Genomic DNA, 24,846 nt, shown 5'->3' with positions numbered 1-24,846 from the left:
CATGTACATTTTCTTTAAAAATAAATAAAACGTAAATCGCCGTGTAGCTGTTGAAATTACCTCCACCGTGTGTTACTAAACAGGAAGCTGCGGCCATTTTGAGAATTTATCATTTCCTGCTTTTCTTAGGAATCACGGAAGAGGTAAAATGCGTAGAAGTAACATGTTTCACGACATTTAAAAAAATACGGAACACTACCTTTTCACATTTAATGCAGTTTAGCAATTTCTTAGTTAAAATGGATTGTGTGATTTTAGTTCCATGCACAATTTTAGATCATTCAATCATGACACTTCTCACAAAATTATATCATGATGTCATGACTTAGTGTACGGTCAATGTTAATTGACGGACATTGGAAGGGTTTATGTTTTTTTAAAAGACGTGTCTTCAACACACAGACACGGGACATGTTTTATAGCAAAAACTTTTGAATCGGAGATACCATATTCCATGTATCGTCTGGTCGTGATGTATTTGTTATTAAAACGAAAATAACCAGTTTCTACAGTTATACACAATATTACACAATAGGCATTGTGTGAGATGGATTAAAACACACGTGTAAGACCGTTTACTTACCCATCTTTGTTCGACTGGTTTTAATTATAATATATGGTTTGTATAATGTGATCAATCTACATGCGCATCCCGAGTCCTTATCCAATAATATTAGATCTCGATATTGAGAAACTTCTGATGTGCAATATCGAGATCTAATGCCCGAAACCTATACGAGTCTTCGCAAGTTCCGCCCTAGAATTTGAGCGGAACTTTGACGCTTAATTACCAAGTGAAAAACTTACCAGAATGTCAAAAAACATGTATAGCGTGAATCAGTAGTTATCCATGAACACATCCTGGTATAAGAATAGGTATGACATAACATTAATCCACGGAATAATCACACATTTAAGAGCTGACCCATAGCATCGCTGTATAATCTAGGTTAATTCCTATTCAAATTTTCGTCACTTCCGGTTCATCAAATTATAGTACGGTGTATCAAATGGAAAGATAATATTAATAGTGGTAACCACGGTTGTTTATATGCACGAAAACAGGTATTTTTTTATCGGTTCTGATTGATTCTGGAAATATTTAAATAAATTAATGCATTTTAGTCGAAATACTGCAAAACATTTCATAGATAATGATACTTTTACTTTCCGTCACCATTCCGTAATTTGTAACAACCAAGTAAAAATGGCGACCGGGTAGACTTACAAATAGTGGTGGGGGTAAAAAAATGTCTAAATTCGGTATAACAGTGCAATAGTGACGTTTTGAATTTTGGATTTAAGATGATTTGGGATAATTCTTTCAGGATATAAAAGGTTAGTGTAAACACAACTTGAAATTTTGAATTTATATCGAGCCCATTTCTGCGCCGTGTGAATCCTGCCTTGATTGTTAGAGGTTAGACACGACGTAATGATCAAAAGTGTCTCGTCGTGCTATACCTCTAACATTGTTCGAGTACCCGAATCCTGGACTCACAGAATTGAAAAGGACCCATGAAATTTCTGGGAATGGGTATCTATAGGACTGTGGGACCCTTTGTTTTCACAAAAACCATTGAAAAGGACCCACGAAAAATAATCGTAGATTGAACACTGGTATATATGGAGAATATAATTATGTAAATCACTAACAACATTATCACACAAAAGTAATATCAAACACAAAAAGTAGTGATCAACGTTTGAAAACTTATAACGTGCAAAGTAATAAATATTTCTTAATAAGACCACTAATTGTTAATCTATAGTTACAAAGTTTATTTTCCATTTACATACACATATACAGGTGTACATGTTTATGAATTGAATGCTGCTTCAAACAACAACTATCCAATGACAGGTTGATCAATATTATAACATCTCTATTGATATGTAATCATTAATGCATGATAGTATCAAACTCTGACATATGTACAGCCATATAGACAGTCATAACAGACTACATCGCATAAACAGACTACATCGCATAACTCATGCATAACAGACTACATCTGCATAACAGACTACATCTGCATAACAGACTACATCTGCACATCTGGAAAACATGCCAGCTAGTACAAGAATTTTTTATCTTAATATTAGGAGCAGGAAAAATGTTCAAAATTCAAATTAAAGTTTGAAGTCAATTGTGGCAAAGATTGACTAGATCATAGTAGATGTGGTATAATAAATGACTGTCATTGTCTTTCACAAATATATATAAATACAGTTAAATATATATACATGTATTTGATCCTCTATATAGCTGTTTTAACATGCCTTTGTTTCTTTACAGAAAGTAATAAATCCAAAGGATTTTAATTAAAAAGTGCAAATTTGAACAGGACTCTTCAGTATTCTACAGCGGTTGTTAAATGGTAAGTATTCATTTCTCCAGAGGATATTCTGTGCAATCTTAAGGGGATTAGATATATATATATATATACATAATTACACTATAAATAAGACCTATCAAAATGTAATATGTCAATTAGATATTGATCATGAAATAACCAGTATATAGGATATTTAAAAATTCATCCAAAACAACTAAATAATATACAAAATTTAGTGCTAGCTCATATACTCCAAAACCTTTCAGTGACGTTTACTAAGTCAAAATGTCCGGTCTCCCAATGACAAACAATGCATTGCAATGACATTTTAATTACCGTAATTTCAGCATTTTGGATTGTTCATGAAAGTGATTTTTGATAGCAATATCAAGTTGAAAAAAAATATGTATTACATGAAATGTGGGTTTGAAAATACTGACAACAAAGTAAATCAAATGTAAACGATCGTCAAACGTGGTATTGCTTAAAACAGACAATGTGTACAATTTCGATGATTTAATTATCAAAAATCATTTAACACATTTACAAAATAAATACACACTATAAAGATATTAACCAGCATAGTTACAAACAAACAACGATACCTATGTCTACCTTTTAATTGTAAAAGCGTTCATGAGAAAAGTTACGAAAATACAATATGCGGGAAAAGATACGGAACGCACTGATAAAAACGAACATGGGTCAATGTGATTTGTACTTAGCACTATCAAATTTTGGTATCGTTTATATCTTTTGAAAAAAAAACAACAGAAATTTAAAAAAAATATTGAACTTATACAGGAAGCCAGACGTCAGTGATTTCTTCCGACTCTTTTGTCATTTCACAATGTATACTTTCTATGAACACGAATCAAAATCTTCCGTATTTTTATATGTAAGATTATTATGAGAGAGACATTAATTATTATTTAATGCCTTTTCTAAAATATTCAAATAAAGTTTGCATCAAACAACAACTGGCAATTGTGTAGGTAGGTACTATTGTCACCGTTAATCCCTTAATTACCGAAAGGCTTGATACAACACCTGTATAAACACAGGTCGTGAGCTATTATAATTATCTGTGACGGTCGGTGCAGTCAGATGTGACACAGGTAAAAAATTATCAAGGGCCGAATACCTGTTCAACGATGGGTAGTTACTATGTATTTGCTGAAACGGGGATATATTTCTGTTTGAGGATTAAGGGAGTATTCCACGAATAGCTGTTCGAGCTATATAGGGACATGCGGTCGGGACCATACGACCAATTCGACGAATAGGGGGTATTCGAGAAATCCGGGTTTGAGTTAGAGGGGTTTTACTGTACCTTAAGCTTGTTTTTTTCCTTTGAGACTCATTATTGCTGTAATTCACATATGAAAGACTCACAACCCAAGTTCATGTACACAATATGGGATACAATAACAATGTTAAACATCACAATTGATCATGAACATTCATGAGGGGCGTTTATATAATTTAAAATTTAACTCATTTTCCAGAAGATCTAGAGGGGAAGGGTGCTTATAGGAGGAGGGTCGCTAATTACAGCGAATATGGTACATAAATATAGATCAAATTTTCAATTAATTAATGTATCAGCTATCAATTTACAGCTATTCTCATGGATTCCTTACATTCATATCTATACCTCAAAAAACAATGAGTCAACGAACAATGTTAAAGTGACATATTTCAAGAAACTCCTTTCAAAATTTCACATTGCATGAGCGTAGGACTCAAGATGTACATAATACATGTGTAGATTATATTTATCACTGTATGAAATATCCATCATGTATTTAGATCTAGTTTACTAGTTTACATATCATCTCTAGATCTAGATATAGCTTTTCATTAAACTTCTCTTTCTGTTTTATAAAGGTACATCTGTAAACTTACAAGGCCACCAGGAGAAGTGAAGAACTTATGATAAGGTATGCAGCTTTGATGTACACAGACCACCGCTTCTAAGCAGTTACAAAAAAAGTATTGAGACGGTCATCCAATTTGACTGATTCCACACAAAAATCATCATGTCTAACATGCCACCAATTCGCCGGACAATTAAAAATGTTGTCCGGAATTACTCTGAAGCTCAAGTCAAAGTGCGTGAAGCGACGTCAAATGATCCATGGGGTCCATCAAGTACATTGATGGGAGAAATCGCAGACTTAACATACAATGTTGTCGCATTCACTGAAGTGATGCAGATGATCTGGAAGAGGCTCAATGATCACGGTAAAAACTGGCGACATGTGTATAAGGCTTTAGTATTACTAGACTACATTATAAAAACAGGCAGTGAAAAGGTTGCTCAGCAATGTAAGGAAAATATATTTGCCATTCAAACATTGAAAGATTTTCAACACAAGGAAGATAATAGAGATTCAGGCATGAATGTCCGGGAAAAGGCAAAGCAACTTGTGGCTCTATTAAAAGATGACGAAAGGCTTAGAAATGAACGAGCCAAAGCACTTAAAGCAAAAGAACGATTTGCACAAAGTGCAATGGGAATAGGAAGCGATAACAAGGTATTTAGAAGTTTATGTTATTGTCTTTTGTTTGTTTATTATGTTAATTTCTGGATCTGTTAATTATGTTAACTTCTGGATCTGTTTATTATGTTAACTTCTGGATCTGTTTATTATGTTAATTTTGGGAAATCACAGTTATATACATTTACTATTCTGATTGTAATACCTTATGTGGTCTATTGATCTATTTGGTATTGAAATAAAGAGTAGTTTTTAAACGACTATATAATTTGTAACCGAAAGTCAAAATTGCTGTTGGATATAATTAATTGTACAAATGCAAATTTCATAATATATATTGAATAAAAGAAAATCTTACTCATGTTTTGTAGATTAAGTATGGTGCTGGAAGTCCTAGTCTAGAGACAAGCTCGGGTGGCTATGCTGATCCGTACGGAGGGGCCACAGGAGACGCTCTTAGTGGTGGCAGTGAAACTTGTACGTGTTCATATCCTATAATGCTAGCCTTCTACTATCATTGAAGGATTTTATATTTTTAACTATATTAATATGTATTTAGAGGAAAGTCTGTTGGAAAAATCAAAAAGATAATCCAGTAGTGTTTGTATGTAGACAGTACCTGGTAATTCGATCTAGACTCAAAGATGGGGGAGGGTAAAGGTTTGTGTTATGACCTTCCACTTGTCCATCCATCTTTCCATCTATTTGTACATACTCTTGTCTGGCCTAAAACCTGTTTCCTGTACTATGTATAAAACATCATATTTGATATACATGTATAGGCCCACCTAAATGAGACAGGATGCATATATACCAAACCATTTTAGCATGCTCAGTTCACCAAATTGTGAATGAATTAATTGACTACCTGTAATTATATAAATTTATTTATAGGAATTGTAGCCAAACAATATTTTAAGAGGGTATTAATAGACTGTGTATTGTGCAAAGATAACTATTTTAGCATAAGCAAAGTTTCCATCACAACAAGTGTTATTTCACTGATGTTCTCACTGCAGTTTGTGTGTATAATGACATCTTCTCCTTACAGCATCTCCGACAGAGGGTACAGGAAGGCGTTTGTCAACAGATGTGGAGTATGCACGCCCCTCATCTGTGGGGGAGGAGGAGATTCAGCTACAACTGGCACTGGCCATGAGTAAAGAGGAACATGATGAAAATGTCCGCAAACAAAAGTCAGATGACATCAAACTCCAAATGGCCCTGGACGAGAGCAGAAAACAAGCCGTGGAAGAAGTAGGTCAAATGATGTTTTTAGTCCTGTTATTTTATCGGAGAATAGATTTAATTTTGGCTTAATTGTTATCACATTAAGAATTGGGTTTTTTTTCTGTATTGTGTCTTATTAAGAGCCCAGGTCATTTAAGGATGCGTCAGGTTAGGTTAAGGAATCTACTGACCTATGGTCAGTAACACCATGGTCAGTAACTGGTATTACGAATGACTGAATGGGATATGAACTCAAAACGCAGAGGTGGATGGCTAGTGGCTAGTGGTAATATGTCAGAACACCTTTATCACTCTGCCACTGCAGCCCTTTTAACTTCAAATGAGTGGAAACTGTGTAATATTACAAACTGAAAATTTGTGAAATATAATTTTAAGGCAAAAAAAATACTGTATAAGCAGTTTCCAATAATACATTCTATTCATTCAAAGCTATAAGCTAATAAAGCTTTTAGAAATTAATTACTTGACCGACATTTCTAAATGATACACATCTAGTACCCGGTATATAGATTCTAATGACTATGAGTTTAATTATAAATCTGATGATTTAATATGATAATTCATATTTATTATCTAATAATATCTCTATTAGGATGCTAATACATTCAATAGCAGGATGTTATGATTAAATAGGAAAGTATGACACAATTGTTTTGCTGTATTTAAAGATTTTCCATAAATTTCAAATATCTATCGAAAATATGTTTTTATTTCAGATAATTAATTTCCAATCTGTCATTTTCTGTTGTTAAAATTTATGCACTTGTACACATTTCTTGTATCACTTTATATACATTTTTTTCTTTTCTTCTTTATATTTGTCATCGATTGATATTTGTGGAGTTTGCTTTTCTTGTTGGGATTTTCTTTTGGTTTTTTTTTTCTTTTTTCCATGTTCCTTTAGGAAAGGAAGAAGGAGATAAGTAAAAAGGTTAATCCATAATTTCAGTTCTACCTTTTCTGTCAATGATGTTTTATCATTGGAAAAGACGCCATTGTTGCACCATGTCTTCCCATGGTTTGCTCTAATGACTATGATAATTAGTTACCCTTGTGTATGTTTTATTCTGTTGTGCTGGAATGCCTTCAGCTGTACGCTTGTTATCAAAGTATCATTGTAATTTAAATTAGATATTAATCCCCTATTAACTCCTATGAAGGATGAACTTTGAATATTTTAGCATTCATTGTTAATGTTTACATTTTGCACAGTGCATTTGAGGAATGTCGAGTAACTAAATATTAAATTATGTAAAGTATGTCAGTAGTTGATCAGATATATAACAAATCAGAAATAATTTTTACCTAAACTGAACTTTAACATATATCATATAAACGGTGTATGAAGATTCTGAAATTTATCAATAATTTTCAGATAGGGTGTAGTACTCAGCTTACCCTTCTAGCTGCATGCTTATTGCACTGACAGTTGTCTCCCCTCCCTCGTGTACAATATTGTGTCTGTAAGCTTGATACTGATATTTCCCAGCAGGGCTGATAAGGCCATCATCATTCTCCTGATTGTAAAATTTTACTGTTAAACTTAAAATTAGCAGTCTTTGACCATTGACGTTGCCTGATATCCATGATTTAAGCCATTCAAAGTACCAATCTTGCATATGTTCCATTGTTATTTTCTTACAATGATGTGCAAACTTGTGTATATTTTATATATAAATTCCTTGTATTCTTATCTACCTATCAAACGAAAACATGCATGACATCATATTATTAGTAAAATTTTAATAGAGTTTTTTAATTTGACAAAGTTTGAATTCCTTTTGTTTATTTTTAGGTCACCTGAGACAAAGTCTCATGTGACCTATTCTAATTGCCTTTTGTCTGTCGTCGTCCATGCGAAGATTAACAATTCAAATTTTTGACTTCTTTTCCAAAACTGCTGAAGCAATTTCAATAAAATTTTGCACAAAACTTCTAAGGTGTAAGACCAATCAAAATTTGGCATTATATGGTCCCTTCCCCCCCAGTGGGCTGTGGGAGGGGCCAAAAGAGGTTAAATTGCAAAAATCTTCTCTACTCACAGATGTGGTAGAATTAAATACTTCAAAAATTGTGAATTATATGACCCTGGTGTCTCTAGTTTCCCCCTGGGGATAGGGGTTAAGTTTACTATAGTTTATACAGGGAAAACACATTTTTGAGCATTACCAGGTATTTGGTCATTTGTAATAGGAAATGAGTCAAATATTCCCAGAATTATCGATATGAGATGGCTATTGAATCCTATTAACAAATTTTCCATGACTGACCCCAGGGGTCTTAGGGGCGGGATCAAAAGTGCTCAAATTGGCTTAATTTTCAAAAAAATCTTCTTCTGAAATTCTGGAAATGCTAGAAGCAAATATTTTTCATAGATGGAAAGGTCTTAAGGTCCAATACAAAAATGTGAATTATATGAATCTGGGGTCTCACGTTTCCCACTGTGGAAGGGGTCAAGTTTACTATAGTTTATGAAGTGAAAGCACATTTATGAGCATTTTTTGCTCAATTTTTATAGGAAATGAGTCAACATGGTTAGAATTATTAGCCTGATATAGCATTTTAACATCATATCCATATTGCCATTATTGGTCTTGGCTGACCCCACTTGGGACAGAGGGATGGGGCCAAAAGGGGTCAAATAGATAAAACTTTAAAAATCTTTTTCTAAAAAATTTGAAAATGGTAGAATCAAATACCCTTTATAGATGGAAAGGTCATAAGATATGTTTTATAAAAATTGTGAATTATATGACCTTGGGGTCTCACATTATCCCCTGGGGAGAGGGTCAAGTTTTCTTTAGTTTATACGGGTAAAACACATTTATGAACATTATTTGCTCAATTTTCATAGGAAATGATTCAAACTTGATTAGAGTCTGAGATATAGCTGTTTAGCATCCATATCGGTCCTCGCTAACCCTCTGGCGGACTAGAGGGGTGGCACCAAACAGGGTCAAAATGATTAAAATTTCTAAAAAAATTCCTGAGTTCACAGGTTTGATGGAAGCAAATAATTTTCATGATTAAAAAGTCAAGTTTGTAAAATCACTGACCAACGTGTCTATATGTTTCATTCTGTATCTGAACTCAGGTGACTGTTAAGGCCCATGGGCCTCTTGTTATATTTTGTTTTTATTGACTACAAATTATTAATCACTATAAATATTTCTTTCATATTATAGATCATAAATGCATGTTTTTACAGCTAATTTTGGTTTTTATTGTCTACATATGTACTTCAGGATTTTATTCTTGATAATTTTTAATTGTTTACTGCAGTTTTGATTTCCTTATACGGAGATTGTTGATTAGCTATTTTGCAAACTTTACAAACAAAAGAGAAAGACTTTTTTTTGCGCGCTTATGATGTGATCTGTTTGAATCATCAAAAATTTTTTTTGTTAATCAATTTAAAAAGATTTATTATTTCCTCATAAATTTTGTTATACTATAATACATATAAAAGATTCTGACAGTTACCTGATGTATAGATGTCGGTTTTCTTTTGCAGCATGATCCAGTCAAAAATACAAAGGCTCCGCCCTCAGATCCCTGGGGAGTTCCAGCCCAACCTGCACCTACAGACCCTTGGGGGAGTCCACTGCCAGGACCACCAGGACAGGCCCCTAGGGCTCAACCACCACCCCCGTCTGCTGCAGCAGATCCCTGGGGGTCACCAGCTAAAGTTGCTGCCCCTGCCAGTAATGCGGATCCTTGGGGTGCCCCGGCTCCTGCCCCGTTACCAGTGAATGTTAGTCCAGTACCGCCCCCGTATCCTGCAGGTATGGCCACTCTCACCTGGAACTCTGGATCAACTTCTTATTTACAGTTGATACATTGAATTACCAATAAATTTTCTACATTCTTATACATACCATGTACATATAAACGTTTGTGATATATACTTGTATATTGTCAATTAAAAATATCATATGTTGTGATTGATATTAAGATGCTAATTTTTGAAGTTGCTGACAAGTTACCAAAACTGATGTTTTAGCAGAAAACTTTGATCTATTGAAATAAAACTATTATATATGGATAACAATAAAATCATTTAGAACTTTACAAGTGTGTGATAAACGTGACACCATCCGTGTATGTTGATCAGATGTCTTTTTCCCTCTCAAACTTCTGTATTAGGCAATCAGATGTGTCACTTAATACATTTAGATATTCATAGCTTTAATACATGCAAGCAGTAAATATCAATTGTGTTTTCATTGTTTCTCTGCAGCTTCGAGCACGGATCCCTGGGGGACATCAGGTGTAGTGCCTGCTCAAAGTTCACCGTGGGGATCGCCAGCCCCTCCACAACAGGTCATGTCTGAACCAACACCATTTGATTCCAACTTCACAGCATCTGGTGGTGCTCCACCAGTATCGAACGGCTCGGGCGTTGATGATGCATTTGATCTGATTGGTAGCAGAAGTGCTGGGAGTTCTCCTGCCAAAACTAATAAGGAATTGGAGGCATTTGATCCTTTAGGAGGTATTTGGTATAATCTTTTAAACTCAGATGTATCATTTAGCCCACATAATGTGTATATTCATATTAAATAAAACCAATTAAATCGGTTGAGGGAATGTGTTTTATTGTAATTTTGATAATTTAAACATCCAGAATTACTTTCCTTTACAAAAAAGGAAAGTTTTTGTAATTGAGATAATTCAATAATAATTTTTTGTAGTATTTTTTTCCCTTTTAGTGTAACAAAAGTAACTTGAATGTTTGATTAAATTTGTAGTTGAGACAATTTAACATTGGATCATCATTTCCCCTCACAAAAAAAAAAAAAAAAAAGAAAAAGGAATGCTATATTTGTAAATATGAAAGTGAACTCGTGTAAAAGTATCAATTTTAAATATTTGATTGGTTTTACAGAACCAAAGAAGGAGGATGCCTGGAACATGAGCGGTATGAGTGATGGACTGACCAATGTTCAACAACAACAACAGAAACACAGAAAGACCCCTCAGGAGTTCCTAGGGGACAATGCCAGTCTAGTCAACCTCGACCAGCTTGTGGCCACAGAAAATACTCAAGGTACTCACTATCTGCTGCTGTCACTGATAGGTCTTTATTAGAAAATAGAACTAGTTTATTACCATTGTTATATAAAGATTACAGGATGTATGCTAGAATAGAGAATTTTACCTATCGACTTTCCCCAGATAATGATTATTATGTCACTATTTTATTATTGGTTGAAAATTTATTATGGCATCATCACTTGACGTCAGTTAACAATGACTTGATTTGAGAATGGTATAACAAGATGGCTAATCTGCTGGATATTCACACCACATTTTGGCATTGAAATTATTTGAAATGTAGGTTTTTAGCTCACCTGGCCTGAAGGGCCGGTGAGCTTATGTCATGGCGCGGCGTCCGTCGTCCGTCCATCCGTCCGTCAACATTTCCTTTAAATCGCTACTAGTCATAGAGTTCTGCATGGATTGTAACCAAATTTGGCCACAAACATCCTTTGGGGAGGGGAAACAGAACTTGTATAAATTTTGGCTCTGTCCCCCCCGGGGCAGGAGGGGCGGGGCCCAATAGGGGAAATAGAGGTAAATCCTTTAAATCGCTACTTGTCCTAGAGTTCTGCATGGATTGTAACCAAATTTGACCACAAACATCCATGGGGGAGGGGGAACAGAACTTGTATAAATTTTGGCTCTGGTCCCCGAGGGGCAGGAGGGGCGGGGCCCAATAGGGGTAATAGAGGTAAATCCTTTAAATCGCTACTTGTCCTAGAGTTCTGCATGGATTGTAACCAAAATTGGCCACAAACATCCTTTGGGGTGGGGAACAGAACTTGTATAAATTTTGGCTCTGACCCCCGGGTGCAGGAGGGGCGGGGCCCAATAGGGGTAATAGAGGTAAATCCTTTAAATCGCTACTTGTCATAGAGCTCTGAATGGAATGTAACCAAATTTGGCCACAAACATCCTTTGGGGAAGGGGAACAGAACTTGTATAAATTTTGGCTCTGACCCCCCGGGGGCAGGAGGGGCGGGCCCAATAGGGGAAATAGAGGTAAATCCTTTAAATCACTACTAGTCATAGAGTTCTGCATGGTTTGTAACCAAATTTGGCAACAAACATCCTTGGGGGAAGGGGAACAGAACTCGTATAAATTTTGACTCTGGCCCCCCGAGGGCAGGACGGGTGGGGCCCAATAGGGGAAATAGAGGTAAATCCTATAAATCACTTATTGTCCTAGAGTTTTGTTTGGATTGTGACCAAATTTGGCCATAAACATCCTTGGAAGAAGGGGAACAGAACTTGTATAAATTTTGGCTCTGACCCCCTGGGGGCAGGAGGGGTGGGGCCCAATAGGGGATTTAGAGGTTAATATTAAAATTCCTTCAGAAAAGAAACAATGAACCTGTATTCAGAACATTACTTGGCATTACAAACCAGGTGAGCGATACAGGCCCTCTGGGCCTCTTGTTGTAGTTATATGATCAAACCCATCTTGAATTTGTGTTCATTCGATACGTGATTCTATTGAACTCATCTTAAAGTTTTAATTTTTGCTTGGCAAATCTTGTAAACATAGAAAGGTGTAAGTTCCATAAAATCTGTTTGACAAAATACATTTTTTTGCTCATTTTTGTGTTTCAGCTAAAAACCCATTTGCCACTAAAACTACAAATCCGTTTGAACTTCAACAGCAACAACAACAGCAGATGACAAGAATGACCCTGAATCAGATGCAGACGAACACATATAATTCTGGATTCTCACAGCCAAGTTCTTCAACTTTACTACCAAACCCCCTCGTTCCAATGAATAATGGGGCTATGCAATCGCAGAACCCCTTCTTATGAAAATGTGATACTATAAAATTAATATATTGATGAACTTGTAATTATTATAAATGTATATGTATATGATTGAATTTTCTGTACACTGTAGTTTCCCATGCCACATGGAGAACACAATCATTGTAAAAATGTGAATCAGGTTTCACAATTTTATCTGTTCATATGAAATGGATTTCAAGATGATGTTCAACAAATTGATATTTTGCCCAGCCTGTTTTGATAGAGCTGTATGTGTGTTCATGTTTCGTTTTGGTCCTCAGAGAGTTGTCACAATCAATAGCAATGAATGAATGTCACTTTATTTAAACACATACAAAATCATGTTTAACTTATAACTTCATGAATTAACACTGAAAGATATCAGATAATGAAAATGTGACATGCTGTCAGAAAAATTTAAGGGAGTATGTTTTCTCAAATATGGATTTGGAATGATAAAATGTAGTAAATGGATTTGTGCTATATAGTGCAGATATTTTTGTTCAAATTTAATTTACATTTAATTTCCCATAATAGTGTAGTTTATTTCTAGAATTGTCTTTGTTTGATATTTGATGAAGATTGTGGTATGGTTGAATACAATGTAAGTGCTGTAGAGGACTCAAAGAAAAGCATTATGTATATAAATAGGTTTCCAGCCATGCTATTTATTTATTTTTTGTCTGTGTGCTTGTGTAGTAGTTGCATCATTGGCTATGTTAAATAGTTCCGGACTTGGTCCTAATTAGTTCAGGACTAGGTCAATGACTTAATTTTACTTTAATGTGGAAAGTTAGGGTCTACAATTACAGGCTTATCAACACCCTCTTGTCCTTATACTGAAAAAAATAGTGATGTCTTTTCAAAATGATTAAATTTTCATACAAAGATTCATTTTTCCAATAGTAGAATTTTATATGTTCATGTATTAAATTGATCTACAAACAAAAAAAACATAAAAATGAAAATACGGAGTAACAGGGTACAAGTCAATTTTGTTCTTCCTAATTTGGTGAAGAAAAAAAACCCATTAAATGTGGTTTTTGGTATAACCTTAGCCATTTATTTATCGACACCCCCTACTATTCTTCATGTCAGTCAGGCAATCAAATTAGTACAAGTAATTATATCTGGTGGATTGAACTAGATCTTTTTAATCAACCATATACTATTTTGATGTTGCTTCATTGAGTGTATTTACATGTATACCTAGTGTTCAGTAGTTTCCTGTCCTTTTGTAGTTGTCGTACAAAGCAGGCTGGGCTAAATTTTAAAGAGAGTGGACATCTGGAATTTTTAATATTTATATTCAATCTGTATCATAGGCAAAGCATAACCAGAAGTGTAAACTGCTTTTCTTTGTTCATAAAAACAGTGTTTGGTTGTATTATTTTCCTTGAACTTCTAATCTGTTCATGGTGTACATATATTACTCTGTCAAATCATTTACTCTGATGTATTGTTGACTGTAAACAATCTATTAATGCTATACTTACATTGGGATCCTCATGTGAATATTCCATTGTATAAATCATTGAAGAAAGGGTGACGTCTTCAATTCATGACTTTATATTTATTCATGGAGCACGAAATATTGTTTTTGAGATCAAGATGAAAGCCTTGTGGTGTTGTCAGAAAATATTTGTTGGTTGAGGTGAAGATATTGCCGATCTTGTTTAAGTAGTCTCCACAACCAAACTAAATATTTACATGGAATCATTGATAGATTCATCCATGTTCTATAGCTAGAACCCATGAATAATGTACGTCTCACAGCTGGTTCTATGTTTAACAGGAGATGGTGAAATGGTTGTGTATCTGGTACAAAGACAGTTGTTATCAAACTATAAATAGAGTGACCAATTGTTAGCTTCAGGAATTGTACTGGTAAGGGGATCTGGGTGGGGATATTAACAGTAAAGATTGGGATTTCTCCTGAAGGATCAGTACGATTTAAGTGCATGTGTTTTACATATGAGTATGTACTACACCAGTGTAATAGTAACTGACTGTAATTCTGTAGGGTTTTATATATATCTTAACATTCTAAACTTGAGCTTGTGTACAGGAGCTATATATAAAGTAAATATCAAAAATTAGCAAGTTTTTGTCATACAAGGCATGGTAAAAAAATTTACAGAATGGTCAATACCTAATATAATGTACACTGTAACAAACTTGTGATCTAAGCTATAGAAATCAATAATTTTCTTATTGTGCCAAATGCTTCTGATTTTGTATTGCATAGATGCTCTCGGAAATTTTTTTTGCATCAAGTAATGTCAACAAAATAGATGTTCATGAAAATGTTTTGGCTAATATTTTCACTGTTGTTAATTAAAGAAATGGGTATAGGGTAAGGACCGTTGATATTTGTTTTCTTTTTCATGATGATGAAGCAGCTTTAAAATTAAATTTCTCATGTAAATTTGAAGATTTTCTATTCTGAAGCTTTTTAAAGAATGAAAATTAAAAAGAAAATAGCTGAAAACTTGATATTCATTAAGAGTGACTATGTTCCGTCCTTTCTTGTGCTATAATGTTTATGACTGATTAAAAGCTCTTGTAGAACAAAAACTCCTTTAGAAATGTGCCATCCTCTTTTTCAATATTGTACTTCTAGTGTTAGTAATGCAGTCACTGTCAATATTGTCTGTCTATTTCTTTTCTTTGTTGTAGAATTCAGAGCATGAAGCCATACTTCTCACAAGTTTGTTAAGATGTATTTTTCATTTTAAAAAAAAAGATCACAAAGAATACAGTTAAATGTAATGATTTCCTTTTTAGCATTTAGATCCAAACATTTGTTTCAAACAACACAGTTGTAACTTTGCTTGGCCTCAGAACTATTTCTGAAAGATGTTTTTCCTTTAAATCATTTATCAGCATAGAAAGGGAATAACATTTAAGAGATGTACCTGTTATAGATCTGATTATAATATGCAGCTTTTGGTGCACATACCCTCTACAAAGATCTGATTGTTAGTGTTGTCTTGGCCCTGGCAACACCCTTTATGAATATAATGTACAGACCAGAATTTTTACTGTGAAGCTATGAATGGCATTTTGTTTTTAATCCATGTAGTTGGTTGTCAATGTTAATGTGTTGAAGCACTCGAGTTTGATGTATTCCTGTATCCCTGAACAAAGTAGGAACACAGCACCTGCACAGATTACTTTGGCAATTGTTGATACTTTAAATTCAGAATGTGATCATGGAAGTTAGGGGCAGTGTTTCCATTGGGTCATGGTAAAGCTCTTGTGTTTATATGTATGTTATAGAACCATTTTTCCCAAGAGTTTCTATATGTGGATTATCTTGTAAAGTTAATTCTTCATTATGTTTAATTTGGAAGCTTTAGTTTCAAATCATAACTCCCGATGTGAAAGTGATAAATGATTAAGATTAATTTGCCTTTTGATCATGAGGACGCGAAGTTGTCACAAAGGGAAGTAACTCTTGTATTTTAGATATGGTGAACCTGGTAAGTGTAATTACATCACTCACTCTTAGTCTACCATCAGTAATACAATTCAAAATATGTTTCCCATTTTGGATTACTTTGTGTTGAGAATTTTATGTATTGTATTCCATTCTGACGAATTCTGTACTTGTCGGTGTTTGCAATAACAGACCCCTAGATTCATCACTGTTTTTTAGTCTTCACCTGATTTATCTGAGGATAAGTCTATACAGACAAGTCTGTCAATTATTTCTATCAGATATAAGATATTTAATATTTTAACAGATGAACAACATTTTCACAAATTAAAATAGTTTGTAATTAATTCAGTGTAATTCAGGGTTGCATCTGAAAAAAAATCTATAGGAAAGCATTGGAAAATTTAAGATTATTAACTGTTATAATAAGAACTAATGCTTTTCTATGGAAGTTCCTATATTAATGAGTTAAAGGACTGGAGCAGTGATGAATCTGGTGTTTGGTCTATAAAACTGTAGAACCTGTCTTACCTGACCCCTCTGTATATTGACAAAGTTTCATTATGATAAAATGTAACTTGTATATCCACCTGTGTGACTGCCACGAAGTCGTCAGATTGGACAGGTTTTAAAACAATTACCTCCAATGTTAGTTTTTCACGTTTTTATAACTACATCATACCTGTAACCATTGGTAACAGTTTGTCCTTGTTTATCCTCTGTAAATATCATTCAACTCATCAGAATATCAAACCTCGTATTAGCCCTTAAGAACATTTATCTTATTACTGATCATTCATTTAGGTGTTATGGAATTTAAAATCTCAGTATAGAACTAACATTACGTTGCCAGTACTTGTTGGATGGGTAGCTAAATGTCTTGTGTTTGTGATGTAGCTCTTATTCAGTCATTGCCTTTCCCCATCATTAATCAAGAATAGTTGTCTCCCCATTCATTGTTAATTATGCTTGAATCAAAACATGTTCTTCTGTAATTGTTTTGATAAAAAACAATCTTTGGTCATTTCTAGTTCAAAACAAATATTGTTTTTTACAGTGAAATTATTTTGAAACAAAAAGAAATCTCTCTACTGAGTGTTGCTTCGATGCCTTAGGTCTAGTGGGCTATATTTTATAAGTATGAAATTTGATTTGCAAACTTGCAATGTTATCAGATATGACTTAATTATTAGTCATTAAATATCTAAGAAAACAATTCGTATGTGTGTTTTTTTTTAAACATAAACTATGTACTTGGTACTACACTAAGACTATTGTAACTTGATGATGGGTACGTTGGGTCACCCTGTGTATTTGAAGCTCACCAGTTATGAGCAACCAGTAGGTACTGTTGTAGTGGAAATATATAACCTTCTGGCCGACTTTTTCTTTTGAAGGTGATATATTTTCTGATTTAACAGTAGCTAGAGTAACAATAGGCTAATGTTGCCATGTCGGCATCCAAATCCGCACCAGAAGTGTCCAGCTGAATGTTATAAGTTTTCCCGGGTGTCGAGTTGAATGTTGGACTCTTAACATTGAAATCTCGATGTTGGAAGTTTGTCTATAAGTGTCCAGCTGAATGTTATAAGTTTCCCTACGTGTCTAGTTGAATGTTGGACGTTTCTTAACATTGTGATCTCAATGTTGGAAGTTTGTCTGTGTGTGAGCTGAATGCATCTGGTCAGCCTACACTTGGTTGCGAGGGTTAGGTGAAAGTTGAAAGTTTGTCTTACCGGAGTGACCGGTAGCTTACGTGAACAAACAACATATAGTACTACGAACCATCCATTATTTACTATCTGCATATGTGTAGCGTAATCGTAGACTAGTTTATAGGGTAAACAAATCGATTTTATTGATAGACATAAGGATGCCTCCCTGGCCAGATGTTGGTTATCTTTGCTGATTTAATCCTGTAGAAGGTGCTGTATCTCCTACTGTATCAGCGATACTCCGGGCCATGAATTAATTACAGCAGAGTCACACATTGAAAGCCAATAAGATTGGCCATCAACATGGCTTTCCCGCATTATTGTTACTCTATTGACCTAATTAGTTATTTTATACTACCTTAAAATGTCGTGATGGACATCGCTATTTTAGAAAGAAGTAAGAAAAGCCCATTGGAAACATTTTCGAGAAAGAAAATTAACAGAGAAACAGAAACTTCAAATTCAAAACGGGAAATGGTACCTTCCACAGGTTACTATGTATAAGTATATGAGAATTAGTTATTTTACAAACACCTGATTTTCAGTTACTTTAGTAACAGAGTGATTCAACTATGGAATGCATTACGCGGACATTTAGTTTCCGCTGTCAATGTAAACAGTTTTAGGGCAGGTTTAACGGAGGGACCACCCGAGGAAGTTTCTACCATCAGTTTTGTAAAAAAAGAAATTTCGGTGGAAACTGTCTGTATGATTCATGCAGGTTTTTAACATAATTTTAACTACCAAAGGAACATGTACAATACATATATAATGCCTATCACAAAATGGGTTTTAACTAAAAATAGGAATCACCATTAGTCAAATGGGAAAGTATGCGTGTAGACTATAAATTAAGTGTCAAAAAACCTCTAAAAAACCTAAAGGCTTAATTCGATGGCCATCAGTGATTCGGTGATTCAGATACAAAATTTATTAAAATATCGTTAGTTATATGTGGATTATGATTTTATATTTTTTTATCAAGACCTCTAAAACTTTTATAAAGGGTCTATAGGCACTCTGGTTGATCGAAATTGATAATATAGACAGAAAACTAATTCTCGGATTCCTGTACAGTAATATCTAATACTGCGTAGCTAGAGAAAGTCTTTAGATATTTTGAAAAATAGATGTCTGGTAAACCTTCTAGGCGTTGTTTCGTAAACGTAGTGTGTCGTTTATGGTTGTTTCCCAGTTTATTAAAAGTTCCATAACAAGCTTAAAACGGACATTGAAAATGATAAGCCTGTGGATATATAAATCTCCAATATCTGGAATACCTGATGTGGACTGTAAACAAAGTAAATAACACAGAATAGAATAAAGACTTATTTATTATAGATATACTTAATATGTTATACAGTTCTTTAACCTTACATATAGTGACAACATTATTGATGAGTATATAATACAAGATTCAGCATGCTTTAATTGGAGAGAAAGTTGGGAAAATCGTACTTACGGGATAGAAAGCAAATTCCAAATTGAGTCTACTTTTTAACGTTTGCATAATTGAATGGATTTTGTTGCATTTACACGTTGTTTATTTGAGCCAGTTAATTTTCTCACTAAGATGTCTAATGATATCGATTTTACCATTGACATAGCCGACCCACAGATGACCTTGACTGTCCAGAGCCAGCGATGTGGGTCGGGTACATTCGTTATACAGCGTGCCCACCAGACAACCATCAGCGTCCAGCACGAGAACCGCCTTTCTATTGTATTCTGCAATGATGATGTTACCACTACTGTCAAAACACGCGTCTACTGGTATAAACCTGCTGTCACATATTGAACCGGAAGTTGTGACACTTGTTTGTTCACGGGGAGAACCGGAAGAATTGAAATCATGAATATTAGCTGCCGTATATGTAAATTTCCCGTCAAATAAAAACCGGAATCGGAGATCTTTATCGGCAACAACGATTGAAGGCGGACCCTGCCGATTGATGATGACAATGTCGTCGTTATTTTCATTAACTCTGACTTTCCAAGGATTGCCAATGATGGGTCTATCACGTCCTCTGCCGTCCAGGCAACCAAGCACGCCACCTGTCTGGTTAAGCAACGCGACCTTGGATGTTAGGTAATGACAGACGACAATGTTACCGTTATTCAACTGACACAAACTGGTCAAGTCATCATCTGTTTCAAACTTGACCACTGACTTGTCGACTGCCAGCATTTGCCTAACTACACTGTCCGTACACGTGACCAGAAGCCCGTCGCTCCGGTCAGTAGAAATGTCAACTACAGCACGTGGGAATCCTGACGTTTGTACGACCTTTCCCGACCTTGACACCATCTTAATTGCACGAAACACATGTTTGCCCTTCTGCCGTGTTATCCACGCGGACTGTCCAGACGACATGGGGCATATTGATATTACTTCGTCACCACCTCGGACTTTAAATGTGTGTAGTATATCCAGAATGTCGTGTGGTCCTGCAGGAGCAGGATGACCCGGAACATTATGGCCCCCATCATCATCACTACTGGTGTCTAAACTACTTCTACGCAGCTCCTCCCGTTCATGCATATCATTCAAACTCTCGCCAGTACCTTTATTGATCGCTTCACGGGTTTCCTCTGATTTCCGTTTTGACACTTCAGTAATCTTTCCGTGGATTGGAACTTTCTCTTTTGGATATTCCTTAGAACCAGATTTTCGTAATACCTCCATTTTCATTCGATCTGGAGCTGCTTCCGAATTCTGATCATTAGATACATCGATAATAGGCACGGGAGAGGATACTGGTTCCAATAAGGATGTGTCTAATGTTTCCCTTTCATCGTCCTTTGTAACAATGAAATGGTCTTTTTGACTTTTAGCATCTGTAAATTTTGTCTTTTCCTCTCCAAGAGGAGTTTCTTCTTTAGATTCAATAAACTCTTCTTTCACTGGTTTACTTACTGCTTCCATTAAAGAAGAATCGCCCTGCTCTGATTCGGGTTCCTCGCCCTTGACAGATACTCCGCTACCAAGTCCATCACTTTTGGGATCTGAATCTCCTGCATGAGAAGGCTCAACAACGTCTTTCTCAACAGTTTTAACACCGATATCCGCAGCGTCCCTTGACTTTGGAAGACTCGTTGATTTTGAGGAAGCAGCATCCTCATAGCTGGTTGCATATGAATATTTCGACTGAACCGACTCTACGTCATCTTCGGTGTCTTGTGCAACAGATTTGTCGTCCTCCTTTTCAAGAACCTGCGACGTGTCAGTGACATCATCATCTACCAGTTCAACAGCAGATACATCTGACTTAATCACTGACTGTCTACCACTTTTAGCAGAACCTAACCTGGAACTCCGTTCAGATTGAGGCTCATCCGATGTTAGTCCAACCGCCACTGGTTTTGTTTTTTCTCGATCAGACACAATTTCTTCTTGTTTTGAAATTACTTTTACTTGAATAGAACTTTTCTCTGACTCGCTAGCGTTATCCGACATTGATTTACTTTTGTCGTACAGCTGATGCAGATTGTCAGAGTCTGTTTCCTTTGCAGATATTTCACTTTTGATACTCGAATCGTGTACAGAAGGCTTACCTTTGTCATCAGCGTCATCAAAATCTTTTCCACGGACCTCAAAAGGGGTCAAATTTTCCTGGGAATCTATATCTTCGTGAACAGACGCAGATTTTGGAGCTGCTCCATGTTCAGAGCCATGAATCGATTCATCGTCGTGGCAACTTTTCGCACTTGCTTCGTTATGAATCAGACTTTTCTCTGAATCTACAACTTCCTGAGTAGACGATGGTTTTGGAGCTGCTTCGTGTTCAGAACCATGAAGCGATTCATCATCATGATAACTTTTCGCACTTGCTTCACTATGAATCAAACTTTTCTCTGAAACTTCATCTTCTTGAGTAGACGCGGGTTTTGGAGATGGTTCTGAATCCAGAAGCGAGGCTATGTCCGAGTCATCAGCCATATCCACATCCGGTAGAACAGCCGTGACTGAGTGTTCGTGACTCCTATCTGGTATAGGAATATCCTTACTGCAGATTTCACCAAAGAGGTCTTTGAGTTGTGTTGCAGCAGTTTGGACCGGTTCAAAGTAATCTTCTTTAATCTCAATATCAGACAGATTCGTATGATTTAAAAGTTCGTCTAACGATTTGATTACACCTTCCACTTCCTGAAGGTTTCCAGATTTACAAATGTCGTGACACTTTTCCGATTCAGATTTTAATTTTAACAAGAATGAACAATACTCTACCTCTATTGTCTTGAGATGTTCTGTCCTCGCGGCCTTTAAATCACAATACTTTGTCTCGAATTCAGTGGCGAGCATATCAACCTGCTCCTTGAGAATACGGCCTCTGCCTTTGATACTGTCGACCTCCTGTTGAAGGATTTCTTTATTCTCATTCCTTGTCAGCTGATCCCGAAGGAAGTTGACTTTGGCCTCGACATCTACAGTCCTTATTCTAACCTCGGTCATGTAGACATCGGTCAAAGTTTTACGGTTGTACTCCAGTACCTCGTCCATAGTCACAACAAACCTTCACAATATCACGAAATATTTACAGCGTTCACAGCACACGGGTTAATTACACCCGCTTACGATATTTAAACGTAATAAAGACGTTTATGTATAGTCGTTAGTGGACTACTAATTACACACTCTTTACAACCCTGATAGTCATTTGGAGTTTACTTTTACCAGCACGAAACAAATGTTTCACTAACTGTGTGATGCTAAACAGCGTACTCAAGTACATATACGACAAGCGATCGATAGGTGTATTAGGACGTGTCTAACACAACGATCGGGGCCGGGGTCGGAAGATCCGGAATTAATAATGCATCCCATGCTGACATGTACGGTTGCAACAGGTATAGCGAGAGTTCTATCGCTGGAGTTCGGGACTAGTTGTGTAATGAATTAATACAAGTGATAATCAAATGTTTTCTCCTGGTGTACAGGGATAACAGTTGGCGTCCTCTGGAGGGCTGCTATAGGAATCCCGCCGGACTCAAAACGGTCATAACAACAGGTGTCCAATGATATTAGAGGTGAGGGGGAGTACAGGTACTTAAATTAATCACTCGATCAATCCGAGCTAAATGGATATCTGATCGGGGTCAGGTTTTGATTTTTTGGCTGCCAAATGTCAAAGACGGTAAATTAAAAGACAGAAATGTTAACAAATGTCAAATATTTACATGTATCAGTATTTATGGTAATGAGATATTAATTCGCAAGGTCAAATACAGATATGTTTTTTGTCAAATAATCAGCTGAGATATTGGACACATCTTTCTAGAAATTGTGTTGGTGTATCTACAATTATATATATCGTATGCGTGCATAATGTACGATAGCTTTTGCTGAAGAATTCTACTTGGAGTTAAAATCCGTATAGAATTAAACAAACAAGTACTAGCAGAGAACACAGGGATCTGATAATTAGTAACAGTTTATATACCAGCGCGCAGGGATCTGATAATTATAGTTACAGTTTATATACAAGGGCACAGGGATCTGAAATTTAGTTTACAGTTTATATACCAAGATACAGGAATTAGATAGTTATTTACAGTTTATATACCAGGACACAGGAATTCGATAATTAGTTACAGTTAATATACCAGGACACAGGAATTCGATAATTAGTTACAGTTAATATACCAGGACACAGGGATGTAATAATTAGTTACAGTTTATATACAAGGACACAGGGATCTGATAATTAGTTACAGTTTATAAACCAGGACATAGGGATCTGATAATTAGTTACAGTTTATATACAAGGGCACAGGGATCTGAAATTTAGTTTACAGTTTATATACCAAGATACAGGAATTAGATAGTTATTTACAGTTTATATACCAGGACACAGGAATTCGATAATTAGTTACAGTTAATATACCAGGACACAGGGATGTAATAATTAGTTACAGTTTATATACAAGGACACAGGGATCTGATAATTAGTTACAGTTTATAAACCAGGACATAGGGATCTGATAATTAGTTACAGTTTATATACCAGGACACAAGAATCTGATAATTAGTTACAGTTTATACAAGGACACATGGATCTAATGATTAGTTACAGTTTACAAACCAGGAAATAGGGATCTGATAATAAGTTAGTTTACATACCGGGACACAGGGATCTTTAATTATTTTTTACAGTTTATATACAAGGACAGAGAGGTCTGATAATTAGTTACAGTTTATATACAAGGATACATGGATCTGATAATTAGTTACAGTTTATATACCAGGACATAGGGATATGATATTAATTACAGTTTATATACCAGGACACTGGGACATAATAATTAGTTGTATTATAATACACTCGCTCCTTTTGATATTTAAAATTGCCATTACCGTATAAATACAATTTTAACACAAAATACATAACAATGTTCCATGAATTATTTGTTCATGGTTGATGCGTTGTTGACCTTGCTGCACATCTAGACTGATACCTAGTGTGGGACAAACTACATGTATGATGCTGGCACTAAAAAAAACCTTTATGTATACATATTGCTTCAGCGTATCAAACTTTACCGTATAAGATCAGTTTCTCGTTTAATTTCACTATAGGGACTGAACCAATCAGGTGTAATACGTAGCACAAGGCATTAATGACTTTATGAAAGGTAATTAACATCATTCCATGGAACTTTCATTACAAGAAAAATATAGTTTGCTCATTAATGTCAAAGACAAAAAGTCCATCTGATATGTTAACATCGTAAAATGTATAAGGTTCCTGTTTCAGGGATCGTTGTTTGTTTGAACAT

The 24,846-nt window shown here is 35.4% G+C and overlaps 1 protein-coding gene across 2 annotated transcripts; it reads left to right on the top strand.

The window, feature by feature from the left end:
• Positions 1-73: 73 nt before the first annotated feature.
• LOC138322751 (epsin-2-like) lies at positions 74-17,570 on the top strand. Of its 2 annotated transcripts, XM_069266836.1 has the most exons (10): positions 74-143; positions 2,300-2,381; positions 4,230-4,879; positions 5,215-5,320; positions 5,895-6,100; positions 6,999-7,025; positions 9,609-9,879; positions 10,335-10,589; positions 10,983-11,144; positions 12,731-17,570. In XM_069266836.1, the coding sequence occupies exons 3-10, from the start codon at positions 4,382-4,384 to the stop codon at positions 12,934-12,936; spliced, it is 1,731 nt and encodes a 576-aa protein (XP_069122937.1). In that variant the 5' UTR covers positions 74-143; positions 2,300-2,381; positions 4,230-4,381; the 3' UTR covers positions 12,937-17,570. The 2 variants fall into 2 exon arrangements, with proteins under 2 accessions (XP_069122937.1, XP_069122939.1); XM_069266838.1 differs by lacking the exon at positions 6,999-7,025.
• Positions 17,571-24,846: the final 7,276 nt, after the last annotated feature.

Source organism: Argopecten irradians, chromosome 5 (genome assembly GCF_041381155.1).
Source record: "Argopecten irradians isolate NY chromosome 5, Ai_NY, whole genome shotgun sequence".
Classification (NCBI taxonomy): domain Eukaryota; kingdom Metazoa; phylum Mollusca; class Bivalvia; order Pectinida; family Pectinidae; genus Argopecten; species Argopecten irradians.
The sequence above is the reverse complement of the archived record's forward strand: the minus strand, read 5'-3'. Positions and strand labels throughout refer to the sequence as shown.

Bases quoted from the DNA above. Each gene is read 5' to 3' on its own strand.
- LOC138322751 (XM_069266836.1), top strand. From the start codon at position 4,382: ATGTCTAACATGCCACCAATTCGCCGGACAATTAAAAATGTTGTCCGG. The intron at 7,026-9,608 runs GTTAATCCATAA...TTTCTTTTGCAG, and splicing joins AGAAGGAGATAAGTAAAAAG to CATGATCCAGTCAAAAATAC. The intron at 10,590-10,982 runs GTATTTGGTATA...TTGGTTTTACAG, and splicing joins GGCATTTGATCCTTTAGGAG to AACCAAAGAAGGAGGATGCC.